At 37.5% G+C, this 24787-nt stretch overlaps 1 protein-coding gene across 20 annotated transcripts in view; it reads right to left on the bottom strand.

Annotated features, from left to right (window-relative positions):
- DST (dystonin) overlaps positions 1-24787 on the bottom strand; it is a 308980-nt gene that overhangs the window by 26094 nt on the left and 258099 nt on the right. For all 20 annotated transcript variants that reach the window (XM_061989556.1, XM_061989537.1, XM_061989540.1 and 17 more), the window contains 15 exons: positions 23293-23496; positions 20811-21042; positions 20234-20460; positions 19417-19539; positions 18608-18709; positions 16383-16484; positions 15122-15295; positions 14160-14315; positions 10830-11027; positions 10192-10320; positions 8474-8644; positions 6716-6871; positions 6276-6482; positions 4476-4595; positions 94-263 (listed from right to left, as the gene is read on the bottom strand). In XM_061989556.1, the coding sequence (XP_061845540.1) occupies positions 94-263; positions 4476-4595; positions 6276-6482; positions 6716-6871; positions 8474-8644; positions 10192-10320; positions 10830-11027; positions 14160-14315; positions 15122-15295; positions 16383-16484; positions 18608-18709; positions 19417-19539; positions 20234-20460; positions 20811-21042; positions 23293-23496 (2471 nt within the window). The remainder of the gene's footprint in view (positions 1-93; positions 264-4475; positions 4596-6275; positions 6483-6715; positions 6872-8473; positions 8645-10191; positions 10321-10829; positions 11028-14159; positions 14316-15121; positions 15296-16382; positions 16485-18607; positions 18710-19416; positions 19540-20233; positions 20461-20810; positions 21043-23292; positions 23497-24787) is intronic.

The raw sequence follows: 24787 nt of genomic DNA, 5'->3' as shown, positions 1-24787 counted from the left end.
GTCACTCCGGTTTAACTTTTACACAACAGAAGCCAAAAAATTCTCCTAAGCCTCTTTCTTATCTGCTGAATAATTAGATTGGTTTTCATTTACCTTTCCACTGATTTTCCACAAATTGTGTCCCACTTATCCCTTAGTTCACTCAACATATCATCAAGTTTCAAATTGTCATCAGCCAAGGTGGTTTTCTCTTTCAAGGAGCGTCCAGTCCTATTTGTGGTATCATACACAGAATGTTTGGCACCAAGAGATTTCTGGAATTCCTATATTTATGGAAGAAAAAGAAAAAGAAAACACCCATATAGCATTAACTAATTAACCGTGGTCTGTGAGCAATCTTTGATGTATTATTTACAATGGAAATCAGAGATATTGCTGCAAGAAAATTTTAATTTTACTCCAAAATTTCTAGTCTGCTAGTGCCACTGTACATCTGAAATTACACGAAGCTTGACAATAGCACAGTACTTGCCTTTGCTCCTGTCTGGGAATGTAGCTCTATACCTCCTGGAACAACTTTTGGGAACAATGTGAGAACAATGGTTATGAAACCATAACATTCCCAAATTTCAGCAAGGGGCTGCCTGGTCATCATATGAACAGGAAAAATGTGCTGCTTTCAGAGCCATAACTGAGCAGTCTTCACACTACATGTTTCACATACTAAGATTTCAAAGCTAGTGTAGAGGATCCCAAGGGCTACAGAGGTCATTCTGTTTTAGCTCAATATGGTCAAGCTGGGAAACCTCCAACCACAAGCATTTAACCTCCTAAGATTGAAGCATATAACTGGGAAGAATCATATGCCAAAAGTGTAAATAGCCCAGCACAAGAAGCAGTCAGGTGACAGCCCAATAACTCAATTTGGGCTGAAAGCAGGTTTTTTCCAAGCATGTTTCTATGATCCAGGGAGTTTGGAAGACGACAATGAAATGGCAGTTGCATCTGCCAGCCAGCTGCCAATATCTTATGCACAGAGCCTCTGGAAGCTTTTCATAGCCTCAGAGGAGCAAAGAGAAACACAGCTCATCTGATACCACAGAGGAGTTAACTGACTGACAGTCAATAATTACATAAAGGAACACTGCCAAGAGACAAAACCAGTGCTACACAGCTGCTTTTAAACCGTGGCAATGGTTAAAGTTTTTATTTCATATCTTCATGAATTTCTATCAGGAAATCAGTTGAAAACAAAAGAAAAATCACAACTTGGCTTTAGGAAACTCATTTGTACATAATCAAATATTTGGTGGTGTGGTGTGTCACAAAAATATACTAATCCAAAAAGTTTTTGCTCATTGTTTGCTCAAGCAGATTTTTATCCGATTCTCAGAGCAATGTTCATTATCAGCACATCCAGTAATTCCCACTTCCATCATACAGTAACGTTTCATGGCATGTAAAGACTGCAGGCATTCCTCATGGTCACTGCCAGCACGTGCGTGTCTCCTCACCTCCAACTGGCAAGCTGTTCCCAGCTGGTCTGCACCAACCAGAGCTATGGGAGCTCACAACTCTTCTACCAACTTTCCCACGTGTCCACACAGTCATCTGCTCTTTTGAGATGAGGGTGTGTGGAACTGAGAGTAGGAGGTGGGGCATTGGGTTATGCCACGCAACAGTGCGACAACTTTGCCTAGGGAGATTCAAGGTTCCTTTTTTAAAACTTGCTTGGTATTTTGCCCTGTACTGTCCTTACTTCAGGGTTATTTCCAGACTGAGAGTGAACTGAGGATCAAAATTCATTAGCCAAACAAACAAAAAAAGCAGGAGCATTCATTTTTTTTGTAACTCAGTATTTTCTTACTGTCCTTTTTCCTTAGTTTCATTTTCCTCATATAAAATAACTTAGTTTCATTTGCCTCATATAACAACGAAACACACTGTAAGAAAGAATACAAACATTGCCAAGCTAGAACTACAATAAAAATAAATATACTTTTAAAAATGAAAATCACCAGTTTTTTCAATACCAGTTCCTTCAATACAAACAGTATGTCTGTGCTCCTTTCACTTAATGAGATTTACTAACTACTTAACACAACCTGCATAGTTTTTCCTTTGCATCAGGAAGCACAACAAAATTGCTTGCCAGAAAAGGATCATACAGGAAAAACAGATTTAAAGGTGAACAAAGGGCTGCAGTCAATTTCTTGTGTAGTACACATACTACACCCTATCTACTTTCACTTGATTTAACAGAGGTGTAACTGATTCTGGTTTAAGCTGCCACGAGCAGACAGGTAAGTACTGAGATTTTGTTCATCTATCTACCTTCCTTCTAAGGAAGGGGGGAAAACAGAGACAAAATTAGCCAGCTTCATGTAAATGTACTGTCAAGAACATTCAGCATTAGCGCAGGAATGGATAAAGTGACCTGGTATGTGTTTTCCCGTGCCTGACTTCCAAAAATGAGAAACAAAAATGCTGATAAACAGACCATGAATAACTCCCAAAAGTCCCTGGCAACACATTGGATATGAGTGAGAGAGAAAACATATTATCTTGGCTTTTCTCTTTCAGGGACTTTTTTTTTTTTTGGCAGTAACAACTGGCAAAGAGCGAGTCCAAATTATTGCTTACAGCACACACTCAGTTCAGATAGCAAAACCGTTAACTAAAGGGAGCAAGGAAACCTTCAAGGCTGGACAGAAAAGACAAAGACAGACACAGGGGGTATATGGGGGAGTGGAAGGAAAAGACTCAAAATACAAGGAAGGACGTTGCAGTGTCGGGAGGTTTGACAGCTCATTAAAAAACAATTGAGTTGAATTCTGAGGGGGGGTTGTTTGAAGTTTAAAGTCACAAAGTTCACAGAACTCCCTCTCTCACAAACATTCATCTTTTTCCTCCAAATTGCGAGTTTCAATCCTAACGTCCCTGTGCCACATTACAGCCCATTCCTTAATGAGAAATAAGATTCAAGCTACTCAAGTAGCTATTCTCTGCAGGGATTTTATACAAAAAAAACCCAAAAAAGAAGCCAGAGAAGAGACACTGTAAGAAGTGACGAGTCTGCCAATCCATGTGACGAAGCTTCGGCTCATAAAACATACTGCCGTAGATATAAAGAACAGGTGGGATTAAGTTTAACATTTCAGAGGAGGGGAGGAGAATTCAAGTGGAGAATACTGAAAGGACCTCAAAGTACAGCCACAGTGTGTTGACCATACTCATGAGGTGTTGGACTTCATATGAAGGAATGAAAGGATTAAAAGATTGATAAACTAAAAAAAGACAAGAAAGGTTATCTCAGTAGAAAGAGGGGTTTTTTTCCCCCTCAAATCCTACCACTGACTTCAAATTCTTGCAACAGCAGCAACTTGAACACACTGAAATTGCAGTTAGCGTTGCAGAATGTTAATGTAAGATTTATCTAAAAGTTTTAGCAGCAAACATAGGTAAAACTATTTTTGCTTGACCAAGAGCCAATTGCAGAAGAATATTTTCCTGGTTGATAAACAATACCTAAATCATAATGTAAACAGAGACAATACAAATATAAAACACATTTATGTAGTAATCAACCATTAATACTCATGGCAAAACTCATTGGAGGTTAAAGTAATCATCAGAAGCTACACTGAGAAGGAAAAGTTAGATATGTAAACCCTTGGGGACATTGTACAGAATGCAAAAATAAGAGTAAGTGGAGAATAATAAAACTGACATGAAAAGTATAAGTAAATGTACGCCAAAATGTAGAAAAACGAATGACCTTCAGTATGCTGATGAAACTGCTCCAAGATAAATTTTCAGACAGCTTATCATTGAAGATTTTACCACTGAAACACTTGATCCTCAATTATAAATTATTCCAAGCTCTTTACAAAGTAAAGACTTCTTCAGTTCTTCCTTTTGCTCCATGGCTGATGGAGCTCCAGAGCTTTTATGCTATCACTATTTGTTTGAAAAGCTAAGGAGATTTTTACATTTTCACCTATAGTAGTTGGGTTTGTGGAAAGCTGATCCCAGAATTTTGATTCCCATGAAGAGAAAAAGCCTTTGCTACTAATGGTGCCACTGTATTCTCTAGAAGATTTCACTAATATTTCCACTTGACACAAAAAGCAACCACCAATCAAAATAAATTTTTATTTTTCAGTTTTGAGGTGCTCCTGTAGTATTAAAAGCAAAATCACAACCCAAATAACTGGGTGGTAAATTTGTGGTTTAAGGACTGGAAAAAACCTGTAGTGAAACCTTTTCAGAGATTGCTATTCTAAAATAGTATTACTTTGTTTTTCAAAGTTTCCACAGTGCTGTATTATTATGTCTTTTCATAGCTAACACAGATCAGGTACCATGAAAAGGTTTTTTCACTCCCCACGTGTTACATACCACCATCTACTTTGATGAGAATAAGCATTCCACTGTACCGAGGCTGCAAATCTACTTCCTTTGCCGACTGAGCAAAGCTGACAAGATTTACCTACAGACGTAATCTACTTTGCATTTCATGACTCGTGACTCACCTTATGCTGTGCCAGCTGCATCTTTATTTTGTCAGGGTCATTTGCAATTTCAAGATCTGAGTCCAAAGATTTCTCTGACTCTTCCAGCCATTCCATAAGTTTGTGCCAGGCTTCATGGAACTGGAAAGTGAGATTTGTATGGATTTTAAAATTCACTGGTTCATGAAACAGTACCAAAACACTAAACCCCAACTAATTCTCTAGAGGCCAAACAAGTACTCTGTCAATTTCAGAAAGATTTGGTGTGCTTTTTCACCCTGGTCTCTCAAACAGGACTAGTCCAACTATGTGCCCACTGGATTATCACCTCCCTTCTCCCACGTGAATTAGCAACCACTTATGTACATGACATGCACACCCTGTGTTGTATTCTTTAGACACATACTGGTAACTTCTATTGATGTGTTCAGCATTTAGATTCCCACATTTAAGTAAGGAATAGTAAATACAATAAGAATAAGGCTTAGCTATTGCCTATATGGGACAATGGCAGTAAATCACTAGGGAAAACTCCTATCTGGATGATCGCCCAAGATCTTCCCTGGGATGCTCATAAATGATCTCATTACATCAAATGACATCCCGATAAGCAAGGCATAGATTCTTGATCTTCCTTCCTGTCTCAACAAAGTGAGTGCTCTGGGTAAGGAGGTGGGGAAACACGATCACCTTTAACAAAGTACCATCCCCTTGGCCTTCAAATGCCTTAAGCTAGTTGTTTCTCTCTCCGCATCTCTTCTGAAAACTTTTCTTGCCTGGGCTTCCTACACATGAAAGCACAAGAAGCTAGTTCAGAAACCTCTCAAGGCTCCTGGAACCCTGTTGTTCGGGGCTGTGCATCAGGCCTTGACACCAGTACCCTTCAATAGTCCTTCCCCACTCTGCATAGATAGTAGTCATCCTAAATTAATAACAATGTATTCAACTCTGTAAATGGAAATAGAGATTAAATCCATCTTATTGCTCAACTGCTGTGTGCATGGACACACAAGAGAAAATGCTGGAAAATAAATAAGATTTGACTGGCTTATGGGGTAATTTATTGCTGAAAGAATTTCTTACTCTATGACCTGGGTGGAAGTAACAGTCAACACTGAAATGTGGTTTGGCTGTGAACATGACCAAATCTTGAATGGTCATGTTCACTTGAATAAAAAGAAGCTAGAACTTCCTACTGTTATTTAAGCATATTGCATTCCTCTCACACTTTTTGGATCTTGTAATTTATGTTCCTCAGTGAGGTGGACCTGCATCTAAGAAGTAAAAAAAAAAAAAGAATGCTCCCTGGTGTGTAAAACTCTGTGTAATACCTTCCCAGTTTTTTAAGGAAATAAAGAGAGGTATCTTACCACACAGAAGATAATGGACTAGTAACTAACATAAAAAGAAGTGAACTAATCAGTGAACAATGTAAACCCAAGATGAAAATACTACGGAATGCTCCCACAGATTAGTGAAAGGGGTTCATCATCATACTCTTTAAAATATAAGGGGTTGATTGCGAAACTTCTTGAGGACAGATGGCACGAATATACATCTGGAAGCCATACTGTAACCTTCTTCTTTCAGACTATCCAGCATTGCAGACAGAAGTCACTGCTCGGGTTGAAAACTCCGCTTTCACCTCACAAATGAAGTGCTCTATGATCAAATCACAGAAACTGCTCCACTAACTCAACAGTGTCTGTTACACTAAATCCAGACTTACTTGAAAGTGCTTTAAAGCACCATATTCTTCAAGAGTCTGGATGTAATTACAGCTAAGTTCAAAGAGTTGTACAACAGCTGTTGTCCAATTACCTGTTTGGCTCTTTTCCTTGCATCATCCAAAGCTCTTCCCCTTTCAACCAAGCGCTGAACTACTTTTTCCCATCGACTCTGTACACTAATCAGAAGATTCTTAATAAGGACAACATCCTGTTTCTGGCTGAAATATTTTAAATGAGTTCCAGTTTTGTCCAGCTCTATGATCTGATCTCGATGAGAATTCACTTCTGTGGCAAAAACCTAGGGAAAAAAAAAGGAGAAAATTACTCTGAACATTATGTTGCTCAAGCACTGGGTAAACACTGAAAAAAACTAGTCTGATAAAAAATGACATGGCAAGAAAGACTATAAAATACAATTTCAAACAAATGAAATGTTTCTCTGAGTGCCAGTGTTACAGGGTTCATTTGGACATTGTTAAAGCATCTCCACAGAGTGGGAGAAAAACATTACACATCTGTTTCTTTACATACCTTGTGTTCATCAATTTGAAATAAGACAGTGTCCAAGATAAGACTTGGCCGAGAAGCTGCAGTTAGAGTTTGCTCAGCCTGAGTAAGCCAATTGATGAAATCTTGAAGTGAGTTGTGGAACTCCATTGCTAAATTGAGGGCTTCTTCCAGCTTGGTCTGTAAAGAGAGGTCATACATTAACAGCAGCTGATACTGTGCAGGGGCTTCAGCCAAGTAAACCATTTTAGCTCAGTATTTGGAGTAAACCATTTCAGTTTAGCATTTTATAACATTTTTACAGCTCAGACATTCCAAGTTTCAAAATAACAGTCTACGCTTGAGCATATTAAAGGAGATGGATTAGAAGAGTAACAGTAAAATTATGTATGATAGATGTATAGAAAATATAGCACCTAGTATAAAGATAAAATTTTCCACATTAGAACATGACATCTACTACTTAATTCTAATGGGACATACAGATTTATCAACACAAAACCAGTAGAAACTCAGAAATCTGTCACTGTACTTGGAAGAGCCTCTAAAAGGTCATCTAATTTACCCTCTTGCACTAATCATATTACATTTGCCTTCTTATCACTTCTTTTTAATAAAAATGCCCAAATGTCATTATCATTGCCTGAATCAAGACTAATTTTAGATACAGAATTTCTCTTGAAAATCTGTCTGCTGTTTCATGATCAAACAGTTGCACTGCTGGCATAGCTGAGCACTCTAATCTTAACAGCTTCTTGCAAGAAAGTGCTCATGTTGGGTATTAATTAGTTTGACACTCTTACGTTATGTAGATATATAGCAAAATCTTGTCACACAAACCCACTACATTCTACCCTTGCCTCTGCGAATCTCAGATTTCAGTTATCATTAAAATCCACATTCATCACACAATCTTCACGCACATTAGCAGAAAAGAATTTCCCACACCAAAATCAAAATAACATAATCACAACATAGGATGAAAGTGGACAATTTACATACAATTACCTTAATAGACATCAGCATTCTTACAGTAAAAAACCCTAACATGTAAGTTACACAATATATAGAAGGAGTTTTTGTTTAAATATACGTATATATGCACACACAACATATATACAAGTTCTGAGTTTGTGCTTTATACGCTTTAGGGCTGTACAGAGAGTTCCTCTATTGGTAATTACTGATATTCTTCATTGTCTGATTAAGGTAGAACAAATGGACTATACTTTGGGAAGGAATGAAAGTAAAATGCTGTTAATAATAATAACATGTATGTTGCCTATCAGTGCAACCATGATACGGACCTATGTTAGAACCAAAGGTGGTCCCTTGAACTATGTATCAGAAGGCCAAGTGTTTGGGAATTTTAAGACAGAAAAAAAAAAGGATAAAAGCTAGGAAAATTAATGTAGCACTTCTGAACTGAGAAGATGATAAACTTGAATGATCAAATAATTTTATTCACTCTCTCATGTCTATGACCACTGTAATGAAAAACATAAAAGCCATCATGCTACCAAATGAGAATTACCAGTATTAGTTAGTGTGTTTCTATGGAAGAGACTTGTGCCAGTCTCATCTCTTCTCCCTCAGCTACAACAACTTACAACAAACAACTTATAGAATTCCATTTTTCCCCAGTACTTTCTAAACACACCACTGTCTCTAGAATTGATTTTTAAAGTAAAAGATCAAGCAAGTATGTATGCATAAAAGGACTGAACATTAATATCCTTAAATACATGATTTACACTTCTATTTTTATGAAAGAACACATACTTTTCTTTCACTGAGCTTTGTTTGCACCGACTCCCATTTTTCTTTTAAGTTATTTATGTCCTGCTCAACGTTCGTTTCAGCAGACTCTGGGCATCTTGCAAGCATCTGCTGGCCTTTCTGCATTAGACACTTATACGTCTCTTCTTTGGCTTCAAAGGCAGCACAAAGTTCCTAAATAAAGCAAGCACCAAAAAAATAAGTCAGGTAGAAATTCAATACTCTTTACAAAAGCTAGTTTAATATTTATTCCTCCCCCAATATTTAGTGGGTATGATTAAGACTAATAAAGGAAACATATGTAGTTCATAAAAACCCAAATGAGCAAAGAAAAGGCCCAATTTTTCAGGAAATGAGAACTTGTATTGACTGTCACATGTTTTCTCTGAGATCCAAAGTTTGGCAAAGAAAGTACTATGCACTTATTGCACAAGATTTGCTACAACTTGGTTGGTTTAAAGTCCATCTGTAGCCAAAACACAAAGTGTCGCATTATACAGTGCACTGAAAGCCCAGACCTATACAAAACACCTTCAAAAGAGGGTGAGACAACATGGGAGGGCTACTTTATTGCACATCAGCTCTTTTATTTTGTCTGTATCTTCCTTCACTCACTAGGGCAAGAGCACTGAAGACATGTGACACATACAAAGAAAGCTGGAAGAATAATGGTAACAACTGTTTTACCTGCTAACCCTTTTTAGAAAATACTTAGAGTATTCTCTTTTTTTTCCTGCATTTTGTCCTAACTTCCTGTCATCACTGACCTTAAAACTGTAAATGATTTTCTCTCTCAAAACCACTTACTGGCAATTTTTGGGGGAAAAACAGAAGAAAACACAAGTGTCCCACATGGGTAGGCACTGATCTTTAGTATCATTCCACAATCAAATCTGATTTCTAAACCCATGGCAATGAAGTGTTCTAATGTAAACTGTGTCAGGCATATTCGAGTTCAAGGAAGTTTAGTAAATATCACTCTTACATCTGAGTCATGAGGTCAGGAGTTCAGATCACTTGATTTGGGGTTATATCCTGGCCTAACAGCATAGCACAGTTTTATACAAATGGAGCATTATGAACCATCTTCCTTTGAGGTAAGAAACTAAGTTTATTTTTTCAAGCTCTATGCTTCTATAGGAGTGGAGAAATCCACAGAGTGTTTATTCAAAAGAAAGGAAGGGAAGGAAGGGAATAATTCAGGCATCCTGATCAGACTGCTACTTATAATTAAAGCAGAGTATCTGTACGAGCCAGTAGTCCTTGTTATGTTTTTGCTAATGATGAATTACTGTGAGCTTTGGTTAGATAAAGAATAAAGGATGGAGTCTCTTAATTTATGGTCCAACGCCTGTGGATCGATCACTTTTAGATTCATCTTTATATTTTAGAAAAAGCATAAATGCAGTTATGGGAACAAATGGAAGAAGAAGAATACGAGTCACAAAAATCTGTAAACATTTTCCAGTTGTCTGTCTGAGAATAAGGATGCAAAAGCTCTTTTATTTCTGTCTCAACACTATTAATGGTTCAGTTTTGGGTTTCTCCCAAATGACTACTTCTCCTACATTGAAAATAACAGTGTTGTTTTGAAGGCTATTAAAATTTGTTAAGACACTGTACAGACACTGTGATACATGCTCTGTATTTACCATAAACCCTCTTGAAAGATAGTTAGTCCTGAAATGTAGTTTGCAGTGCATTCTAATACTGATACTTACCATATGGGTATTTAGCTGCTCTCTTGCTGTTTCTGGTAAGCCTCCAACAGGTTTTGATGCCAACAGCTGACGTTCAGTGTCTGTCAGCCATTGCTGCATATCTTCAACTTCACCATGGAAACCTTGGGCCTAAATTATAACATATCATTTTAGAGCTTACTTAAGTGTTCTCCACTATAATACTAGCTCAGATGCAGAAGTATACCGGCAACAAATTTAATCAGGTATTTACAATGATCAAAGGAAATGAAAGGAAATTAAAAAAACCCCACAAATACAAAAACTAAACCAAAATTTAAACTAGCTCAAGTCAATCTAAAAAACATAAACTAAACCCATGGAAATCTTGAAAGCAGGCTATATGAGCAAATATGAGAACAATGTTTTCCCTGAATATACACCTATGGCAGAAATTTCACCTTTTTTTAAACATGTAGGCCAAAAGCTGAAGCCTTGATTCAGCACTACAAAAGACAGTGGCTAGCTGTGGAAGACACAGTTGGATTCAAACTTTACACAAACTCAGGAGTGTCTGTGTTATGGTTTTGATTTAGGTCAACTTCTAATACATGTATCTATGTATTTCATGTAAAGATACTTTTCTGAGTTATCTCTTTATTTGATCATTTCCTGTTCACCTGGATCAAGGCACTGTCCAGCTGCTGTTTCCTTTGTTCTGTTTTTTCCAATACGTTTTGCCAGCGCTGATTCAGAAGTTCCAACTTGCTCCGTAAATTACTTGCTTCTTCAACAGCACTTGATTCAATCAGGTCATTTCCTGCTTTCTTAACTGCTTCCACTGTAGACTGATGAGCTAAAACATCATTTTGTAGCACCTACAATTGTAACACAGCATTTATGAATTCCCATGTTGATAAGTTATAGAATAAAGGCAATTGCAGTGACTGAGTTTGTTCTAACACAGTGACAAGGCAGTAATTTCACTACAGTCAAGGTATTAGCAATTAAAACTAATAACTAAGGTCTCTTCAATCAAAAGCAGTAACAGAGTACTCTGCCAAAATGTTACATTTTATTTCTCAGTCTTTGAAAAAATAATATATTGCTCCTGAATATGTCTTTCTGAACTTATGAAAGGTTTCTGGTACTTCTAGTGAGGAATTATTTCTTCACTTTCTTTAATTTACTACATACTTTTCTTTAATAGGAGTTTTCTTTGGCTTTGGGGGTAAGGTGTGAAAACAGTTATATAAAGACTATATATAGATCTTGACCAGCTTGAGAGTTGGCAGACAAGAACCTCATGAAGTTCAACAAGGACAAGTGCAGAGTCCTGCACCTAGGGAGGAAGAAGCCCATGCACCAGTACAGGCTGGATATTGACCTGCTGGAGAGCAGCTCTGCAGAGAGAGACCTGGGAGTCCTAGTTTATAATAAACCAACCATGAGCCAGCAATGTGCCCTTGTGGCCAAGAAAGCCAATGGCATCCTGGGATGCATCAAGAAGAGTGTGGCCAGCAGGTCAAGGGAGGTTCTGCTCCCCCTCCTCTCTGCCCTGGTGAGGCCTCATCTGGAGTCCTGTGTCCAGTTCTGGGCTCCTCAGCTCAAGAGGGACAGGGAACTTCTGGAAAGAGTCCAGTTCAGAGTCACTAAGATTATCAAGGGACTGGAGCATCTTCCTTATGAAGAAAGGCTGTGGGACCTGGGGCTGTTCAGCCTGGAGAAGAGGAGACTGAGGGGGGACCTCACCAATAGTTACAAGTATTTAAAAGACATACGTTAAGAGTATTGGGGAATTTTTTCTGTAGTGTTCAGTGATAGGACTAGGGATAATGGACAAATGCTGGAACACAAGAAGTTCCATTTAAACTTAAAAGAAAAACCTCTTTGCTGTTCAGGTGAGGGAGTCCCGGCACAGGCTGCCCAGGGAGGGTGCGGAATCTTCTTCTCTGGAGGTTTTCAAGACCCACCTGGACACGTTCCTGTGTGACCTGATCTACGTGGATCTGCTTTAGCAGAGGGTTGGACTAGATGATCTTTAGAGGTCCTTTCCAACCCCTACCATTGTGTGATTCTGTAATGCTGACTGCTTGTGGAGCAGTAGTCTATGGGAGGAGAGTGAGGAACAAGAATACTATATGCCTGCTGTGCCATACAACAACCCAACTGCCATGATGTCTTCTCACACGTTCCAGCCCTACAACTTGTCTCATGTTATGTCAGGCTACCAGGACACTTCAACTGTGTTAAGTGCTGGAGAATGACTATAATACTAACACCGTAGATCTGTTTAAAAACCTGTTATCACCAACCACAGTAAAACCATAAAAGGCAAAAAGCACATTTGGAAAAGGATGCTGGTTTCAGGGAAAAAAAAAAAAAAGCTTTAAAACACCAGAAATAAAGGACAGAAAAAGAGAATATGCAAAATGGCTGGAAAGTGAATGCTAAACCCCATCTAAGAAATTGAAATTTATGACTGCTGTTTTCCATGAGATCTGGTTCAAACTCACCTCTCTCAAATGCTAGCATATGGAAAACATTTAAAGCTAAATACAAAAGAATTTTTAAGTAAACTATACCGAGCACTTGGTGAAACAGCAAGTCACAAGTAGCCTTTGTACACAAATCATGCATCATATTTGCTTTAATTCTTCTAAGCTAAGGTGTGGAAGATAGTAGTTATCTTATTTTCCTAATAGGGTGAAAAAAAGGATATTCACAGAAGCAGATGCATCTTATCCCTTCCTTCCTGCTGAGGCTCCCTAAGAATAAGGTCTATTCTTTCCAAAGTTATTCAAGAGATGGATGTTTTTCCAGGCTACCACAGGATGCACTACTGTGTGAACTTTCTAACCTATCAACTCTGTTTTATGAAAAGGAAGTAGATTCATTCATGTGTTTGCTGAACTTCAGTGCTGAATGCACTGAAAACAGGTGAAGTCATAAATGAAGTCTGAATTCTGCTTCAGAAGTAAAACACACTTGATAAGAATATAAAAAGTTCACGGAGTGAAAGCTGTATTTGTTAATTACTTTTTTAAGGGTCTATGTTTAACAGTAGTCATAGAGAGCAAGCAGGTATTTTACTCTGCTCGAGTTCCAGTTGACCACACAAAAGACTTCAGAAGTTGTATAGCTGCATTAACACAAACAATGAAAATGCCTTCATTATCTGTGTATTGTCAATTTCAATCAATTATCTCTAAATCCAAAACATCCAAAAGATTCTGAATGCTTTTCACATCATATACAGGTCAAAAATTAAATAGCTGGTTTCAGGGAAAAGTGAAGGTTAGTTTGAAATCTTCAGGTTACAAAGATACATTATCATGGAGAGCACTGAAGCATACAAAGAGTTAGAGAAGATCTCTTGCTCCTGAGAGATACTCTTCAAAATAAAGGCACAATGGAACAGTTCTTCCATGGTCTATAAAGTCATAATGATCAGTAAAAAATCTAAAATTAAAAAAAACCTAAGCCCTACGTTATATGTAACAGAGAAAAAGATGAGGGCATGGACACCCTTAAAGTTTGATGAGATCTTCAGAGAAGCACTCTCCATGTTGGCTGGATCCAACTGAGTTACAATTGTGCACAATTCAGAACAACGCTATTTTCTGAGAAAGAAAGAAACAAGAACAAAATATGTGTAACAGTCATGGAGAGACCTGGCCTAAACAGAACTAATCAAGAAGTTTATTCCTTCAGGGTGAGTAACATGTTCAATATATTTTTAATTCTCTGGGTCAAGTGAAGGTGAATAAAGGTGGAGAACAGAGTCAGTTGTTCTTTTCAGCTAAAACATGTCATTTGCATGGTACATACAAAGAAGGAAGAGTAAGAGGAAAGTTATTAGTTATTATAACTGAGATGCACATTTGGGATCTGCATCTTGAAAATCTCTACAGAGAATTACTTATCAAGTGCTAAGTTTTGCTATAAGAATCGTCACTAAGATAAGCATCAAAATAACATTTCAGTTAATATTCATTATAATTACATACATGATGTTTGGCAAGTTCAATTTCAATAGCCTTGGGGTCTCCACCCACAGGTTTCTGTTCATTCAGCAAGTCTTCTGTATGCGTCAGCCATGTCAGTAACTCATCCAGGGCATGCTGGAACTGCCCCAAGGCTAACAAGGCACCTTCCAGCTTGTGCTATAGTAAAAATAAAATTAACAATAAAATGGTTTCACAATGCTATTGGACTGGCTTATATTACCATTAGTCACCATAATCCAGAGTGGAGTCCATGCATATGATCACATAAAAAACAGGGAGAAATGGTTATCCAACACAAGCAACTACTTTATAGTGAGAGCTGAGTGAGCAACTCCCTTGCAAAGACTTACATTCCAAGCTTAAATTCCTGACCTTTGAAGACCGTGTGTAACCAGAGCAGAGTGAAGTTTGAAGAGTTTCTCATCAGAGATGTGATCGTAGCTGTTCATGACTTAACAAATAATTTTAGTCTAAATGCAATTTTGTGCATCACCTTTTTAAAAACCTTTTCTTTGTTGTGAAATGATTTAATTAAGTAAAAAATCTTCAAAGAACAGCATCTTCAAACCTCTCTTTCACTTGGATAATTTAAGGAAAAAGCACTGAAACAGTTTAATACTAAGTTGTTTCTTTAAAAAAAACCAAAACAGCAGCTGATATAAGTTTTGCACACATAAACATGTTTTCAACTGCTACTTAAGATGTCATCAAACAATCAAAATGAAATAATAACGATTTGACACGGCACTGCTGACAGAGGAAGTGACAAAAACCACCGTTAAGGGTTCAAAAACCATAAAAACAACTCAGTAAATTGTAAAATTCTTATTCTACTGCGTAGCTCTGTAATTTCCAAACTAAAAGGATTAAATCTATAAATTGGTAAAAGCAATCTAAACAACAGAATGCTTTTTTCAAAAATCTAAGTCATTAATAAAGTCCCCACCTTCAAGTTTATTTACCTGTCTATTTATAATTTTTTCTTCTAGGCTGTCCCACATGAGTTTGAGCTCTGAGAGGGGGTCTTGAACAGTGTGCTTGTCACTCTCCTTTGTTACCTTCTTCAGCAACAGTTCTGCCTGATGGTTCAGTCTTTCCATTTCTATCTGCTGCTGATAAGCTTCTGTCTTAAATTGCTAATGGTAGATAGAATAATAAACATATCACAAGTAACAATCTTATTGAATTTAGCACAGTACAGCAATATTTACAATACTAATACGTCACTATCAACTTTCATAAATCTAGGGGTTTGTTTTCCAGGGTCAAAATGCATGCAAGACACTGAAATCCACTGAAGTCCCAGCTAACTGAAAACATGCAATGGTATCCTACCCCTGTAGCAGATACTGGTGTTACTAGATGATAACAAAGATGCCTAATAGGAAAGTATTCTCCAATGATCTCTCTGGTCACATATCTAGAGTAATTTCTAGCTCTTGTGGTTGTGATAATATCATACTTTAAGCTTCAAAAACAATCATTCTTCAAGAGATAAAAAGCAAATGTTCTTTAGTAGAACACCTTATACATGCAACTTGGGAAGCAGTCTGGATACAACTTATATGTGTGTTCTTCTGAACTAGGTAAGATTACTGTTCACAGCCAAAAAAAAAATCACAAGTGAGTAATAAAACCAAGGACATTCTCTGATCATTATACATCCCTGGTTTTTATATAGAGCATCACAGCCTACAAACACCAAGAGTACACTCAGTCATGGATCCACCCACAGGCAGGTTTCTAAGTCAGCCTGAAAGTTTGTTTTTCAGCTTACTGAAGTACTGTGAATGTTGTGATCCGTGTGAGCACTTAGGTAAAGCCCATAACAGAAGAAGTGAGGCTCTGGAGGCATTCTCTCAGAGTTTCAAGGAAGCTGTTAGTGGTGCAAACCAGAAAATGTAAAGCTCCTAGCAAAAGAACCCTGTACATAATAACATTGTAGCCTTTGAAAGAGAAGGAATGCTATCACAGGTATTTCTGGGCTATCAGAACATATTCACAAAATTAACTGTACTCTCACCAAAATTTGGAACAGATTTTAAAAGGAAATACATTCTAAACCAAAAAGTTTGCAATGAAAAGTTATTTTACATTTTCATACAATTCCTTTCCACCAAAAACTGAAAAATAAAAATTGGTTTTGATTCCTGAAAAATACTAAAAACCATAGAACAAAGCAGATAGATGAAAATAGAAATGAAATACATTGCTGGTTCCTACCTTAAGTTCCTCTGTTTGCTGCTTCACTGTTTCCAGATCTGTTCCCACCGGGGACATAGATGCTAACTTGCTGCCAGCAATGTCTACCCAGTCAAATATTGCCTGAAAATCACAGCATGAAACTGAAGCATGAGCACAGAAATAGCATCATATTTGAAAGTTTTAATAAGTAAAACATCGTAATTTTTTACTCCAGAGAGAAATATTGCTGTGCTCTTCGGAGGAAAACAGCTTTTTTCAGCAAAACCTAGGTTTCTTTGCAACACAAGGGATCAAATATTAACTAAAGTATTCCATGTCGTGGTTACAAGAATGTATATGCTGCAAGACTGAACTTCTATTAGCAGTAATATTCTGTCAGTACTATTCATGCTGAGTATGATGAGTACTTTTCTGGAGTAGAATCAGTAATTTTTGTAAATATCCAGAAAGATAAACACAAGACAAACTGTTCTGCAGGCTTTTGGAACAAAGACAGAAGGTGGTACCTAAATAACACACTTTAAATGATGATCATGGAAAAATTTCTTTTGAAGGACAATGTTATCTGTGTAAGGAACATGACCCATTCAGAACATATTAGACAGTGAAGGGCCCTTAACTGAGCTTGACTGAATCTCTGTAAGATAATGCAACTGTAACTTTAAAAAACACATGAAGTCTCTTCATTTCTCAGTCTTTGTGGGTACTTCTTTTGCTCCTGATATAATGCAGAACAATCTCAAGAATACTCCATTTACAGATTAAGCACAACAGCTATATCAATCTGAGTAATTGCATATGGGAAAAAACACCTCTGGTAGGCCTTTTTCCTCCTACTCATTATCCATGATTCATTACAGGGAAAGGCTTAGGATGGTTTGTTGGAGATGCCCACAGCTACTTGAGAAAAGGAGAACTACTCCTCAACAAGCTCAAGAGGATAAGGCAGCTGCAGCTAACAGTCTGTCCACAATAACTTTCATATTGTCTACTGAAGTGAGCATAAGGCAGTACTTTCTTTCACAAAGTATCAAGCTTGTAGGATGGACAAAGTACAGCCACAGGAAATACAATGCACTTAAACCAGCGGCAATGTTCCTAATGTAAGCCTACAAGTCAACCTCTGCATAGTATGAATAAAAGAGAGAAAAATACATAGTGAGAGTGCACTGGAAAACAGGTATGTTGCATTATTATGAAGGAATGTTCTGCTGCTTGATGGGCACCAAAGAAACTGCCCTCAGTGTCACAAGAAACTCTCAATGTTAAAGATTTAAGGAAGTAAGAAATACAATACTTCCACTCAGCAAAAAAATAGTTTTGCAAAATCTGACCATGTTTGGAATCTTTTCAAATGTTTCAATCTTCTAGGCATTCACTGACAGAAGATAGAAGGCATGTCATTCAGTCAAAATGTGCAAAGGATATGAAAAAAAATTACAAACAGAGCACATAGAGAGAAAAGAACATAGACTCATAGAATAATTTGTGTTGGAAGGGACCTTTAAAGGTCATCCACATCTAGTCCAAACTCCTTGGGGATTTTTTTTAATTAAAAGAAAAATACTTCATCAACTGTAGGATATACAAGATATCTTAAAAAAAGTGCTGGAGAATTTACCTCTAAATTTAAATATCTATTATCTTCCAAAGTATTTTGATAGAATAAATCATCCTATAGTCAGTAATAATGGTCCACCAACATTATGTTAATAATATTTGTTGCCTAAAATATTCAAACTTAAATATTTGACTTATGAAAAAAGTGGAATAAAGCTGATTTTTTTTTTACTGTCCTCCACTCACACAAAACAGTAGCAAGTATTTGGACCTTCATTCTGTTCCTTTCAGATCACATGAATGTGTCACAACTTCAACTCGTCTATCATATGGAGAAGTACTGACTGTCACAAGAAAATCTGTGCAGGATTACCAGGAATGGATGGTATCAAAAAACCTCCACTCCTATCAATGAACATGGGGACATTAATTTTTCATGTAAACAGTGCAATATACAAACAACTAGACAAAGGAAAATACCCAACAGATTTATTCTTTAATGCAAAAAAAACCCAAGCGCAAAAAACAACCAACCTGGAGAAAACGTAGCTGCCTAATGGATAGTCACTACAGTGAGTGAGTGATACATTACTTGTCCCCTACCCAATTACATGACATTTCTACTACAACCACATTAAATTTTATTGACTCAAAATTGGGTTATGTACATCACACCATCTTACCTGCAGTCCATCTTGATATTGAACAGCTGCCTGCATAGCTTCATCAAGCTTATCCACGCGTTCTTTCCATGTTTTGTTTAAGGCGTCCCAGGCAGAATTCAGCTACAAGTAAGTTCAATTTACTCCAATTAACAAAATAATTTTACTCCCGTATAATGTGCATTCACTGCTTACTGATCAGTAACACCAATGAATTAAATATGAGTAACTCATTTTCATTCCATATCAACACTCTTGTTCTTCTTATCACTGCACAGTTAGTTTCCTTCAGAATACACTTGAGATTCTGCATCACGAAAGCTCTAAATGGCAATACTGATTAATCTTTTTTATTACATTATAGTTCACATGGAAAAGAGTTGCATCATTGTAAAAAAGGCTGCTTAAAAGAAATTTATATTGTTAAACATGAGAGAAATTAAAAGTACCTTATATTCATCCAGACAGGATTGTTTCAGTTAAGATGTCTCTCTCGGCACAAATCAGATATGTTTGAAATTTCTTCTGGCATTACTTTTGCAAAAAGTAGCCATCTACTGTATTAGCCAGAGAATATTTTTACAAAAAAACTGTCTATTACAAAAAGTTAAATTCATAACTCAAGAAAATAAAACTGTCTGTACATTCTAATTTAATCTGTGTCATGATTTATTTACCTGACTGGCAAACTTTACCAAAAAGTGTTCAGAGGTATCTCACTTCTGCCACAAAAACTTTATTTTCAAACTCTGTTGGAGGCAGGGGAATACACCAATTTCAGTCGAACAACCATCTAATATAACAGATTTAAGCATCTGCCTTTTGCATACCTCATCTATACTCTTGTTGACAATAGGTTTGTCAGGCTCTCCACATGCAGCTCTAAGTTCAGAGCCAAGGCTTACAACTGTTTCTAGCTCTTCTTGTAGTCCATCAATTTCTTCTTTAGCAGCCTATGAAGAGAAAAAAAATCCAACACTGATAAGACTATGTTTAATAATTTATGTACAGCTTGTTTGTTCTATCTATAGATAGAATATGTCAGAGTTCCACCTTTATTTTCTTTAAATTCATTTGGACTTACGATTGGATGCTTAAAATATAAGCATCCCTTTGCAGTGTCAAGACTGAAATCAGCTGACATCAGTCCAAATTATAACAATGGCTTATGACGTCATTTTGCATGAGATGGGACAAATAGAAGTTTTAAATCAGGTTGTTTTAATCACAGTGTTTTCTTTTTCAGAGGTCATCTTTCAACCTTCAATTCTTTATCTATCAGCATAAATAATTATAAGCTTAGACCATCATAGAGCATAACACATCCGTATACCTTTCATTTAGATGTTACACGCTACTTGGGGAATCTAAAGTATGTATAACTTTTAAGAGTCCCTGTGACATGCTTATTATATACATGTTTACAAACAGATATGCAAATGTAATGACAGGCACATGTAGCATGCTCATTGCAATTAAGCACTGATACATGTTATTTAGTGTAGACTCTTGATATATCATTATGGTAAATTTCTATAAAATTATCCCTCTTAGTCTCTAAAAAAACTATTCTCCTGTGGCAATTCTGTCCTTTCTCTGCATACTGTAAACAAAATACATTAAGTCAACAAAGTACTTCCTACTGACCTCAGCAGCTTCTTGCTGTTGCTTGACTACAGATGGGTCAACTCCAGGTCCCTCCAGTTCTCGGATGAAGTCCTGAGTATCTTTAATAGTAGCTACAAGAGTCATATGATCACACCAAAACTTCTCAGCTAGTTCCATTACATCCAACAATTTGGCCTCTCTTTCCTCAGTCAAGGTCTGGATTTCTTCCCAAATGAGGACCATTTGGTCTAGTTTATCTTGAACAGCTAAACAACAAAGGAACTTGATTACTACCTTGGCAAACAATTCTTGTCCATAAATCTCTCCACAGTTCTACAGTAAAAACACATGTGTACATTTTAAAATTTAAACTCAAAAACTGTTCCTTTACAGACTCCTCATAATGTTAAGTGGAAACAACCAACATGGCCTTTAAAAAGAAAACAAAGGTCATATCCATGATGAATTATTTTAAACGAATGCTTTGCTTTTAGAAATCTTTAGCAGCTTCTCTGGGAGAATACAGTCCCCAGATTTGTGGTCAGCAGCAATGAAGACTTTTATATGCTGCAGTCTACTGCATTTCCACTACATGAAGCTTTCCTCAGTCCACTACCTTTAGCAGATATATCCTTATCAGCTCCTTCTGAGCGAGCAATCATTTCATCGCCTCTCTGTTTAAGCGTCTCATACACGGGCTGAAGTTTTTCCAGATCCATTGACACATTCTTATTTTCACTGATTTGCTCTTTAATCTTCTCAACCTCTGCTGAGATCGAAGGTGGCTGTCTCAAACGTTCAACTATGCGTTTCAGACTCTCAAGAGTTGGATCTATCTTGTCATGAAACTGAGAGGGTGGTAAAAGACAGAAAGAAATGGTAGAGAAATTAGGAAAAAAAGAAACTAACTGAAAAAAAGGCATCTGAAATTCTCCTGGAAAAAAATGTACTTTCAAATTAACATATTTAACATCTCTATCAGACATAAATGTGCAACTTGCAATATCTCACCACCACTCCCCTTTCCAATTACAGAAAGCAGTAAGTTGTGGGTGTTAAGGATCCCCCAAGATCTAAAAAGCACTCTTGACTACACTTAGGAAAGGTGCTAGAACAAACAAGATTACTCTATGTGAATAAATAGCTGCATCCATTCTATTCAAAGACATATAGGCAACACTTTTTTCCCACCATATAACTCACTTAAAATCAGACTCTATGACTAATGTCATAGACTCAGTGTTTTTGTTAGAACTGTGAATATCATACAAGCCAGCAAAACGTGTTATGAAAGATAAGTAGCGATCCCACATTCAAGAATTCTGAAAAATTGATTGTGGCAATAAAACCTTACCAAAAAAAAAAAGATAAAACCTGAAATTAAATTGGCAATGTTCAGGTCTAATTTTAGGACACATATATTACATCTTAAAATTGTCACTGCATTCAGTAGGCCTCCGTGTACTTGTACTTCAATGAATGAGACAAGGTGTTTTAGAACTTAAAAGGAAGAAAATGCAAATAATTACAACCTCTCATTCTGGCCCCATAGGTTATGTCCTGCCTTTGATACATAATGCAATTTAATTTAATTTAAAACCTCAAGACTTAAACATTTATTCCTCAGGACTGTCTAGACAAACATTGACATAGCCATCATAGTGCACAGCTCTGATAATATATATTTACGTATCTTCATTAAAAAAGGAGATTATATAAAATGACATTCTGGGTGTTACAATGTTTTGCTTTGCCATCTGCATATACAACTATGTAAGTAAAATGAACTTTAAAGTACTGCATAAATGATTAAGTATTTTCTCAACATCTGATTATATTCTAGCTGTGACCAAAGAATGCATTTTTATTCTTGCTTTCTGTACTTAGCCGGTACAACACGTTAATGTCTATCATACACAAAGCAGGGACTCAAACACTAAGTACATATCTTGATCTTCAAATGTGCAGCTCTAAATAGGGGGAGGATTGAGCATTTATGATAAACACTGAATTTTAATAATCAGGCATCTTTCACAGGTGTGAATAAGGAAGGTGTTTAGAAATACTTGAAGTTTAATGCAATGACTGTAACCAGTTCAAAAGCAGGATGATTGTTGATGTAATTTTTTCCTTAGTTTCTTAAACTCGGTCTGCAGGGGCTAGGAATATCACATCAAGTTCAATGACTTAAAATGCAATGACCTATAGCAAATATTACTTAGAATGTATACTTGATTAGAACCTGAAGGAGTCCTTCTTTACTTAGTATGTCAGATCTGACCAGAACATACCACTTAGTATACAGCAAAACTAAGAGAAAATAGGGAATTCCCTGTAAAAACATCAGTATAAAGTATTTTTATGCAGGTTTTCTGCATGGCTTCACATGCACAGTTTTACTGAGTTCTTTTCTCAATTTAGGGTTGAGCAAAAGAACTTCAGTTTTCACAATGCTCAAGTCTCTAGAATGTGATAACCTAACAATACTGTATTGAGGTTCATTGCATAGACTGAAGAAGAACCTAAGGTAAGCTCCCTTCACGGACTTGATCTGAAATTTATGCTTATTGTCAAGTTCAACTTTGTTCACAATACTTCTACGTATTCAAGCATATGTTATGTGAAGTTCTTGTGGGTCTGTAACAAAGACCTAATGCTATTACCACTGCCAAACTACCCTCTAGTTCCATTGGTAATAGACTGTAACTAAGCTGCCAAGTTAACTTGGCATTATACTCATTTAACTGATCAACATGATATCCATATACAAAGCATTAGCTAGTAACAGATCAGCAAGACAAAATGGTATAAAATCCCACCTTTTTAGATCAAATGTTCCCTCTTTTTACTTCAAAATTAAGAAGTGGTAACATTTCATAAGTGCAGCAATCATAATACTGATCAATAAATAAAATTATAACCCCTGAAGAAATAGAACAATCAATGCCAAAAGCAGTGATACGAACATTCACAGGCCACTAGGTTGAAAAATACAGATAAACCAGCAGTTTAGTCTTGACAAATACATGTCAGATGACAATGTCTGTGTATCTTTCCATTTCAATGAATCCAATTATAGTTTAAACTTAAACTGATACCTGGGTACACTGAGAAATGGCTTCATCCAGTGCCAGTGCTCGCTGTTTGACATCTTCCTTAATTTTACTGTAAAGGGTGTCAGCAGCCACATATTTCTCTTGGATAGAAAAACCTTCTCCTGGGCTCAACTCCAGCAACTGAGGCCCAGTTTTGTTCATCTTATCTATATGAGGCTTGTGCTCAGCGATCAGCTCACGCAGTTGCTATAACAAACGAAAAAACTTATCAGTTTCTTAAGCTTGCACCACCACATTACAGCTGTCCACACTTCTAACACATCCAGCTGGCAAGAAATTCCAAACAAATACCCTTCAACTCAATGTAAAACACAAACAATATCAAATAAAGTTAGCAACTCTTTTTCCAGTGATGGCTCACACTTCAATACACAGCTACCCAGTCATGAAATACCACAATTAGAGACGCACTTGAAAGGTCTGTGCAAAGATAAAGGCTTAGCCTGTAGCAGAGCAGCAGATCACAGCTCAGAGGCGCTTTTCTTGAGTCTTCCTAAGACAGGGAAATGTCAGGGCCACAGAGAGATCTGCCAGGAGCTGTCATAGTGAGGTGCTGGTGAGACCCAGAGCAAAAGAGATCCTCTCCACTTGTAAAAATGCATCCATGGGAGTGCCAAGGATCAGGAGTCAGACTAGGATGGTAAACATGGCAGGGCACAGCAGTTTGGGCAGCAGTTTGGGAAGCAGTTCATTAGAGTGGCAGTTAGTTATGGCGGCAGCACACTGAAGCTTTTCGAGGTCAACGGGGGGAAACAAGGTTTCCACCCAGTTGAGAGCCAGGGCCACGGCTTCTGTAACTGCAGCATCCCACCATTGTGGAGGCAGCTGCCCTGACCAAACCTGCAGAGAGAACAAGCAGCCACCCAGGTGCTGGGATGCAGGATGTCCCCTACTCTTGTGCCAGTACAGGTGGAACACAGCACTGCTGTGGAAGATGTGCTCAGGTGGAAGAACTACTCTTCTTAGGCAGAGCTCTGAGAGAAGGTGAGTAGGTTGAGGAGCATCGGGGAGTGTGAGAGAGAGATACTATTGGGATCACACCCTACCTTCCCTAGGATAGGTCCAACAGGGTGACAAGACACTTGACTCAGGGGATTTCCCCTCCTCTCCTCACCTAGCTGAACTCAGTGACTTAAGAGACAGAGGGCAATGGCAGCAGGTTGCTGTCCAGCACAGAAGATGAGTGTCTTTGCAAAGACTCCACCCTCCTGGGTGTCCTTGTCCTTGCAGAACAGGTATGAGGCTCTGCAAGCAGAGTTGATGATGACGGTTCACCTAGATTGGATGTGTTGCTACCGTTCAGGCAGTCAACACCCAGCACTAAAACTGCTTCTGCAAAGAAAAAAAAGAGCAATCATTGTCATAGGAGACTCCTTTCTGAAGGGAACAGAAGAGACAATATGCAGACCTGACCCACTTCTTAGGGAAGTCTGCTGCTTCCTCAGCTGTGGGCCAAAGATGGGAAATGAAAATTCCC

Source organism: Colius striatus, chromosome 2 (assembly GCF_028858725.1).
Source record: "Colius striatus isolate bColStr4 chromosome 2, bColStr4.1.hap1, whole genome shotgun sequence".
Lineage (NCBI taxonomy): Eukaryota > Metazoa > Chordata > Aves > Coliiformes > Coliidae > Colius > Colius striatus.
Note: the sequence above shows the minus strand (reverse complement) of the source record. Positions and strands in the feature narration are given on the sequence as shown.